The 10,000-nt window shown below is 41.0% G+C and overlaps 1 protein-coding gene across 1 annotated transcript in view; it reads left to right on the forward strand.

The window, feature by feature from the left end:
- The window catches only part of LOC143300255 (serine/threonine-protein kinase Nek11-like), a 24,271-nt gene that overhangs the window by 5,837 nt on the left and 8,434 nt on the right, over positions 1-10,000 (forward strand). Inside the window, exons 5-9 of the mRNA XM_076613844.1 lie at positions 1,251-1,400; positions 4,444-4,522; positions 6,203-6,303; positions 7,234-7,380; positions 8,794-8,869. Of these exons, the coding sequence (XP_076469959.1) occupies positions 1,251-1,400; positions 4,444-4,522; positions 6,203-6,303; positions 7,234-7,380; positions 8,794-8,869 (553 nt within the window). The remainder of the gene's footprint in view (positions 1-1,250; positions 1,401-4,443; positions 4,523-6,202; positions 6,304-7,233; positions 7,381-8,793; positions 8,870-10,000) is intronic.

The raw sequence follows: 10,000 nt of genomic DNA on the forward strand, positions 1-10,000 counted from the left end.
TGGTAAGTATATGTATCACCAAACATGGAGTATAATACAAACTCCTCCTGTTGGTCTGTAACCTACCACCCAGCAGTAAACGTTACTGAAAGACGTGTTAATCTATGATCAACTACTTTACCATCCAGCATTGAATACTGTTAATTCATTCTTCCCCACAGCGCCATGCTTGCTACAACTCCCCTGGGTCAGCACTGCATGAGACCACTGCAGTAAAAGAAGGGTTGTTCACTAAAACATCTTCTTCTTCTGCGTTCATGGGCTGCAACTCCCACGTTCACTCGTATGCACACGAGTGGGCTTTTACGTGTATGACCGTTTTTACCCCGCCATGTAGGCAGCCATACTCCGTTTTCGGGGGTGTGCATGCTGGGTATGTTCTTGTTTCCATAACCCACCGAACGCTGACATGGATTACAGGATCTTTAATGTGCGTATTTGATCTTCTGCTTGCATATACACACGAAGGGGGTTCAGGCACTAGCAGGTCTGCACATATGTTGACCTGGGAGATCGTAAAAATCTCCACCCTTTACCCACCAGGCGCCATCACTGTGATTCGAACCCGGGACCCTCAGATTGACAGTCCAACGCTTTAACCACTCGGCTATTGCGCCCGTCCACTAAAACATCAAAAATTGATGGAGAATGGTTGATTTCATTGGTCAAACAAAGCTTCTGGAGTCCGTAAGCAGCTCAGTATAAAACGCCAACTGTACCAAGCAAGAATAAATTGAATTAGAGCAGTTTATAAGTACGAGAATACTCGTGCCAGACTATAATCCATAATCAACTGCTTTACCACCCCAACAATATTCAAAGACAAGTTAATCTTTAATCAGGCACTTTAACACCCAATATTAAATGCTGTTTGAGGTTATCAAAGGGATCACATATCAGCTCATAAACAGAAAGGTTTTAGAGGACTGAGTAAAACAGAGAACAAGAAACAAGGAACAGAAAGGTTTTAGAGGACTGAGTATAACAAAGAACAAGAAACAAGGAACTGAAAGGTTTTAGAGGACTGAGTATAACAAAGAACAAGAAACAAGGAACTGAAAGGTTTTAGAGGACTGAGTATAACAAAGAACAAGAAACAAGGAACTGAAAGGTTTTAGAGGACTGAGTATAACAAAGAACAAGAAACAGAAAGGTTTTAGACGACCCAGTATAACAAAAAAAAAACCCACAAGAAAACAAGAAACAGACCTTTTTTTTTAAGGAACTGACCAGTGAAGTCCTGTCTTCAGGTCGGTGGGCTGTATCATGTATGAGCTGTGTGCACTGGAGCATGCCTTCACCGGCCAGGGGCTGATGGGAGTGATGTACAAGATCGTGGAAGGGGAGCCACCTGACCTGCCCAAAAAGTACTCCAGGGAGCTGAATGGCGTGCTGAAAAAGTCAGTGGTTTTTTTTTGTTTTTTTTTGTTGTTGTTGTTGTTGTTTCTTCTACTCCTTCCTTTGTTTCAAGTTTCACAGAATTATACACTGTTTTTTGTTGTTGTTGTTGTTTTTTTGTGTTTTTCTTTAATTTATTTTTTAAGTTGTTTATTGGTTGTGGTTGTGTATTTATAACTTAATCTGATCAATGGAACAATATGTTCTTGTGGAGATGCCATTGAAAGTAAGCAGTGGCTGTCTTTTGTTTTATTTTATCTATTTATTTATTCACTTGTGTGTGTGTGTGTGTGTTTAGTTTGTGTGTGTGTTTGTGTGTGTGTGTGTGTGTGTGTGTGTGTGTGTGTGTGTATCTTCTTCTATAGTCAGTCGTGTTTGACTAAGACCATCAGAGCAACAGAAAAGGCAACTGCTGTCCCAACTATCTGGGCTAGAATTTGATTATAGTGGTGAGCGTCTTGTCCAAGATACTTCCCCACTCTCTTGGCCAAGAGGGTTTTAGGACAGTCAGCATTGGGATTGTTCCCAAAGGCCACCTGCCCCCAAGGCTGCAGCACTAAGTGCCTCCTAGTTTGAGAGTCATAGTCCTTTACAAAAGGCTAAGCTGTAAATGATTTCCCATTGCAATGGAGATACCATTGGAAATACAGCTCTCACTTTGCTGTTGGCCCGACTGCAAACTAATGTCAATCTGTGAAATAAGCTGAGTGTACTGGCCTGATGTGTATCACTGTTGCTGTTGTTACCGTTTTGACTGTCGTGGTCTCTGTGTTGTTCCTGTTCTGTTCCTGTTCTTTTCCCCTAAATAGGCACTGACTTCTTCTTCTTCTTCTTCTGCGTTCACTCGTATGCACACGAATGGGCTTTTACGTGTATGACCGTTTTTACCCCGCCATGTAGGCAGCCATACTCCGTTACTGACTTCTTTTCATAGCCAGTATCTTCATTGCTGTTTCCATGGCACTGTTCTCAAACCGCTGGATCCAGAGTCCCCTATCCGTACACAGCCACACCCATGCTTTTTTTTGTTTCACCTGTTTCTGGAGGAAGATTTGAACATTTTTGACGGCAAGTTTAACCTGACATTTTTTTTTTTTTTTTTTTTTTTGAGAAAGTACTTTTATATCAGTTACCATGAAACGATCCTGAAAATAAACATAACAACATTGTAAACAATAAGTAAGTTCATTCCTTGTTTTGTTTTTTTCTTCTAAAAAGTACTTTTAATTACACATACTTAACCGTGACCCAACTAGTGCAGACTCCGGCAGGGGTCTGACATTCCTGCCGGCAGAAATGTCAGACCCCTGCCGGAGTCTGCACTAGTTGGGTCACGGTAAGTATGTTATTTAAACGTCCTTAGCGCAATGCTGGAAATATGCATATCAACATTGTAAACACTAAATAGGGTTCATTCCTTTTCTTTCTTCTGGACATAAATTGACTCATAAAACATAAATTGACTCATTTTATGAAGTGATTATCCCCCAAACAGTGGATGACTGGTGCCCTGGTAGTTTCAAGTGATGTGACGGATTATTTCAGACGTGTTGTTGTTTGCTGTTGTTGCTGCTGCTTTTGTTATATTGTTGTTGATTGGTTGGTTTTGCTTGACCCACATCCACCCCCCCCCCCACTCCCCCTCCCCTGCACCCTTCACCTCTCCCCTCAGTGCCCCCTACCCTTATTTTCTAGTCCACTGTTTGCACATTACAGGGAGAAGACATTCTTTTCCAGTTGTGATGGAAAAAAAAAGGTATTGTTATTTCTTCCTTGTTCATATGGAAAAGAAAGTGACGTGACAGATTCTTTCAGATGTGTTGTTGTTTGCTGTTGTTGCTGTAAGATGTGACAGATTCTTTCAGATGTGTTGTTGTTTGCTGTTGTTGCTGTTTCTTTTGTTGTTGTTGTTGATTGGTTGGTTTTGCTTTGCCCACATAATTTTCAATCCACCTCCCCCTAACCCCCCTAAACCCCCCCCCCCACCCCCCCACCCCACCCCCTCCCCCTTACTTTCTAGTCTGCTGTTAGCACATTAGGCGTGAGGCATTATTTTCCAGTTATGAAAAAAAAACAACCCCAAAACCCACATATTGTTATTTCTTCTGTTCTGTGTTCATATGGAAAAGAAAGTGATGTCACAGATTCTTTCAGATGTGTTGTTATTTGCTGTTGTTGCTGTTTCTTTTGTTATTGTTGTTGATTGGTTGGTTTTGCTTTACCCACATTCTTCTTTTTCTTCTTCTGCGTTCACTCGTATGCACACAAGTGGGCTTTTACGTGTATGACCGTTTTTACCCCGCCATGTAGGCAGCCATACTCCGTTTTTGGGGGTGTGCATGCTGGGTATGTTCTTGTTTCCATAACCCACCAAACACTGACATGGATTACAGGATCTGTAACGTGCGTATTTGATCTTCTGCTTGCATATACACACGAAGGGGGTTCAGGCACTAGCAGGTCTGCACATATGTTGACCTGGGAGATCTTAAAAAAACTCCACCCTTTTACCCACCAGGCGCCGTCACCATGATTCAAACCCGGGACCCTGAGATTGACAGTCCAGCGCTTTAACCACTCGGCTATTGCGCCCGCTCTAACACATTCTCCCACTGTCCACCCCCACTAACACCCCCATTTACTTTCTAGTCCGCTGTTATCACATTACAGTATCGGTGTCAGTATCAGTATCAGTAGCTCAAGGAGGCGTCACTCACTGCATTTGGACAAGTCCATATACGCTTCACCACCCCTTCCAAGCAGATATCTGACCAGCAGCGTAACCCAACACGCTCAGCCAGGCCTTTAGAAAAAAAAAGAAGATAATAATAATGATGATGATAATGGTAATAATAATAATAATATGATAATAATAATAATGATGATAATAACAACAGTAACAATAATAGTAATAGATAATAAAATAAAAAGACATTACAGAGAGATGGCATTCTTTTCCCATTGTGTTTAAAAAACAAAAAAAATTTTTCAGTATTGTTATTTCCTCTGTTTCTGTGTTCACATGGAAGAGAAATTCTGTCGCAGGATGCTGACCAAGGAACCAGACTTGCGCCCAGGAGCTCAGGAAGTTTTGCAGCTGCCCTTCATTATGAAACACATTAATGTAAGTTGATTTTGGTTTTGTTTTGTTTTTTGTCTTTGTTTGGTTTCGTTTGTTGTTGGGTCATTTTCACAACTTCTGAGCAGAGCAAATCCAGTTATTTGTCAATTGTCTATGTTATCCAGGTTACTTCTGTTCAGAGAAGAGTCAGTTATCGTATATTTTCTGAAACCTTTTTCTTTTTTTTAGCCTTTTGAGACAACTTTTGTATTTGAAACTTGTTTGTGTTTTTTTTCCCATTGTGGCAGTTTTTACATGCAAATTGTTAATCTAATATTTCAAAGCTTTTACATGAAAGGGGTTTTTAGACAAGTGGAAATTAAGTTCATCATTAGGATCAGTGCAGCAAGAGTTAATATTGTGCAAAACATTTTCTTTTTTTTTTTTTTTATAATTTTTTTAAAATGAAAATGATATACCAATTAGGGAAACACCCAACTTGCTAATGTTTGTGTCTGGGGTATGCGTTATGATTCAGTATCAGTATCAGTATCAGTATCAGAAGCTCAAGGAGGCGTCACTGCGTTCGGTCAAATCCATATACGCTACACCACATCTGCCAAGCAGATGCCTGACCAGCAGCTTAACCCAATGCGCTTTGTCAGGCCTTGAAAAAAAATATATATAAATAAATAAAATAAATAAATAAATTTTTTAAAATGATTAAAAAAAAATAATAATAATAAAAAAAGAAAAATAAGATTCAGCTGAAATTTGCTTAGGCATGCACAACAGCTGAATAGTTACAACATTGGACTTTCAGCCTAAGGGTCCAGGGCCAGCTTGCATGAGGCGATCTTTGCAGCGCTAAGTTTGCTTAGAGTTAACTCACTCAGTACGGCCAGTCCTCTCTTCTCCTCTACACAGACCCCTCGGATGTCCAGTGGGTGTCTCAATGACCCAGCCTTTAGCTTCTGTCGTCAGAATTGTGGTATTCTTTGTCAACATTCACTTCTTCAGTATAAGAGCCTTCCGCTTGCAATATTTTGATGGTGGTAATTGGGGTGAAACGCTGTTAACGTCTTCTCTTTCGCCGTTCGTATGGAGAGAGTTAAGAACGTTTCTAAGTATATGGAATTTTCCCTAGGAGTTAGGAACATTCTTAACGATAAGCTGATTTAACTACGCATACTTTACCGTGACCCACTAGTGCAGACTCCGGCTGGGAGTCAGATTCCTGCCAGGAACATTCTTAACGATAAGCTGATTTAGTTCTGGTGAGTTTGCTCACCCCTGGAGTCGATCCCAACATTGGTGCCTGGTGGGTTAAGGATGGAAATCTTTTTTCTTTTTTTTTTCTTTTTTTTTTTGTTGGTTGTGATCTCCCAGTTCATGGTGGGCATAACTCCTGCCAGTGCCTTAACTCCTTTGTATGTGTACACATGTGAAAGATTAGAATGCACACTAAAGATGACACAATCAGTGTCAGCATTCAGTGGGTGATGGAAGCATACTCCTCATGCATAAGCCACAAAACAGAATATGGGTACTAAATGACAAGGTAAAAACATTCATACACATAAAAGCCAACGTGTACATAAGTGAGAACCCTATTTTTTTATTTATGTTTTTTTTAAGTAATCGTCATGATGATTGTCATAGTCTGTAAGGGGCTATCATAATGGTGGTTCTACAATGTAGAAAATGTTGAGTGGTTGTCATGGTGATGTTGACACTGTGCAGAAAATGAAGGACACACTGACGGACGAGTACAGATCCCGACACCAGAGCAACCTGAACGAGGAGAAGGCCGAACAGGAAGCCATGGAGCTGGCACAGCTTCTGTAAGCTGATCTTACTGTTTAAGTTCTGTTTGGTTTCTAAGAATCAACACTTTCTGGAAAAAAAAAAGGGTTGATTTTATTGATTTGTTTCAGTGGATCTTTCTTTGTGAACTTTTTTTTTTTTTTTTTTTTTGCTGCCCCATCATCTGCACCATTTCAGTGGCATTACTCCCACACCGCTCATTTAGATTCCCCTATACACGGCCACACCCGGGTTCATCCGTCGCAGTTCCAGCGTCGGTAGTCCACAGGGAACCATCGATGTTAGGTTGCCAGGAGGCCACACACCAGAGGAGACCCTGCACTGCTGCTGAGTCACTTCGGCGGTGTTCAGTGGTGCCTGTTCTGTTTTAACATACTTAGGACACCACCTACTAAGCCCCCTACTAACGACAATAATGGCTTAGTCGCGGAGCCAGACTGAGTGAGCATCCCTCCCAGAGTGGAGACCGCCACCACGTCCCTCAAACAACAGCCACCCATGAATCTGCCGACACTGAATTTTTGTGAACTTATTTGTAAAAAGTTCTGACGGAACTGTAAACTGTATTTAGACTGTTTATTCATGTTTCTTGTCGTACAGTTAAGTAAAGAAAACATGCGTTTGATACTTGCTTCTTTTTTTTTGTTTGTTTTTGTTAACTCTTTCACTGCCATAGGTGACTTTAGTTGACTAGACAGTGCACTGCTACAGGCAACTTCTGTTGACATCAAGGGTCATGTTAATAAGACCATTTTTCACAGAACAATGACTTAACCTTTTGCTCCCTGACCCAGTTTGAAGTGAACAAGTCCGTTGTGTCGTTTTGACATGAACTGAAGCCTTTGACTGGAGAGCACCACATGTAAAATATCTGGTGCAGGGGAGCATTTTTCACACAGGAACTTGGCGGTGAAAGAGGTATTACTAGCTTTCCATATGTTGTTCAGGAGAGAGAAATCTCACTTGGAAGACATCCGGAAGACGGAGGTGAAGGAAGAGGAGCAGGTACAGAAGGGAACCAAGTACATGTCGCCACGGGAACGCATGAGGCTGCGCAAAATTGAAGAGGCCAACAAGCGAGCCAAGGAGTTAGAGTAAGTTTTCGACGGGCGCAATAGCCGAATGGTTAAAGCGTTGGACTGTCAGTCTGAGGGTTCCGGGTTCGAATCACGGTGACGGCGCCTGGTGGGTTAAGGGTGGAGATTTTTCCGATCTCCCAGGTCAACATATGTGCAGACCTGCTAGTGCCTGAACCCCCTTCGTGTGTATATGCAAGCAGAAGATCAAATACGCACGTTAAAGATCCTGTAATCCATGTCAGCGTTCGGTGGGTTATGGAAACAAGAACATACCCAGCATGCACACCCCCGAAAACGGAGTATGGCTGCCTACATGGTGGGGTAAAAACGGTCATACATGTAAAAGCTCACTGGTGTACATAAGAGTGAACGCAGAAGAAGAAGAAGAGGAGTAAGTTTTCAAGATGCAGGGCGCTGAATGGCTGATCTCTTGAACAGGATTAAGTATCTGAGGAATTAAGGCTTGTGGGTGTTGGTTATTGAGTTCGTTTGATGGCCTATTTTGTGTGCACATAGTAATGTACTTGTGCTTGTGTGTGTTTGTGTGTGTGTATGTGTGTGTGTGTGTGTGTGTGTGTGTGCATTTGCATATTTGTTTGTGTTTGTTCACATGTGGATGCACATTTTAATTACACATACTTAACCGTGACCCACTAGTGCAGACTCCAGCAGGGGTCTGACATTCCTGTCCTGTGCAAACTACTATCCGCCTATGCGGAGAAAACGAAAGTAGCTACGGCCGATAACCTCCCGGAAGTAAGTAACCTCCCATTTGCCCCCCTGACTAGCACCCTCTTTTTCCCTCAGCCATCATGACTTCTGTTTCTGTGCTCTTCATACGGTTAAGTTTTTTTTCGTATTTTCTGTCTGTCTGTCGATTCTCTGGCGTTCTTGTTTTTTGTCAAGTATAATCCATGTATGAGCATGACATTGTGGAAATATTTTCTTATGTGCGTGTAACATTTGGAAAAATCATAAAGTTGGGAAAGACAGTCACAATGTACTGCTCGGTTCTTCAATTTATCTCCAAGTAATCGTGTTGAGTTGTCTGGAATGAGTTTCTGTTTCTTGTTTAATTACCAGACAGTTTTCAGTTTCAGTTCTGAATTTATTTTGACTCATGAAATGCCTGCGTTGTTACTATTTGTCTTCCACATCTGTCAAGGGTTTAAGGATATATATATATATATACTCCTCTTGATTCTTTGCGTGCAAGCGTGCACCACACTGCTTCAAGGCCACTTACCAGAGGAGGCCCTGCGCTGCTCCCGAGTGATGTGAGTGGTGTGTGATTCTTTGTGTGCAAGCGTGTACCACACTGCTTCGAGGCCACTTACCAGAGGAGACCCTGCGCTGCTAACGGGTGACGTGAGTGGCGTGTCGGTACTGCCAGTGGTGCTGAAGGTTCTGTGGTTCACTGTTGTGCAGGAAACATGCCAAGGTGAAGCTGAAGGAGAACGCCGACAGACGGGAAGCCATCAAGGAAACCATGGGGAAAACTGTGGTAAGTGTGCGATGATGATCGAAATGATAAGATTTTGTGCCTTATGAATATTATTATTTTGTGCCTTATAAATATTATTATTATTATTTTTAGTAGTAGTATTTTTTATGTATTTATCTTGCGCCTTATTGATATTATTATTTTGCGCCTTATTAATATTATTATTAGTAGTAGTGGTAGTATTTTTTATGTATTTATCGATTATTTATTTATTTATTTTTTATTATTTATTTATTATTATTATTACTATTGTTTTATTTTATTTTTTGTTACTTTATTTTATTTTATTTTATTATTATTATTTTTCTAATTATTTTTTTTATTTATTCACTTTTTTTTTTCTCAAGGCCTGACTAAGCTCGTTGGGTTACGCTGCTGGTCAGGCATCTGCTTGGCAGATGTGGTGTAGCGTATATGGATTTGACCGAACGCAGTGACGCTTCCTTCAGCTACTGATACTCATACTGTTTGTAACTGCACATGCGCACGTGTGTGTGTGTGTAAGCGTTTTTTTGTGTGTGTCTGTGTGTACTTGTCAATATGTTTGTACTGTGTCCTTTATTTGACCAACATCTCAGCATATGTGTTTGACTTTGGAACAATATCCAAGGAGAAAAAAAACCCCAATTAATTAATGAAGGAATTGATAATCACAGAATAATTAACATCTCAAAGAGTTATTCTTTTGTTTCAATATCATGATGCTCCTTGTTAAAAATTGAAAAAAGAGATGGGGGGGAGGGGGGAATGGTCCCATGTCTTGTTCCATGACCTAGCCATTGAAGTGAAAAATTATTTTCAGCATTTGTGTGTGTGTGTGTGTGTGTGTGTGTGTGTGTCCAACTGATAGAAATTATACCCTTAACTGTACACTACAGCCATTGTTTTAGACACAGTGATGGAGAGTAACAGTGAACAAACAGATGGATCAGTAGTGAAAGTATTGTAATAGCTGCATCTTTACACTGGTAAAAGTGTGTGTGTTAGTGTGCACATGTGTGTGTGTGTGTGTGTGCATGTGTGTGTTTGTATGTGTGAGTATGCCCATGTGTGTTTTTGTGAGTGAAAGCTCACATGTGTATGTGTGTGCGTTCTGTGTGAGAGCATGCATGTGTGCATGGGTATGTGTGC

The sequence above is a fragment of the Babylonia areolata genome, chromosome 26, assembly GCF_041734735.1.
Source record: "Babylonia areolata isolate BAREFJ2019XMU chromosome 26, ASM4173473v1, whole genome shotgun sequence".
Classification (NCBI taxonomy): Eukaryota; Metazoa; Mollusca; class Gastropoda; order Neogastropoda; family Buccinidae; genus Babylonia; species Babylonia areolata.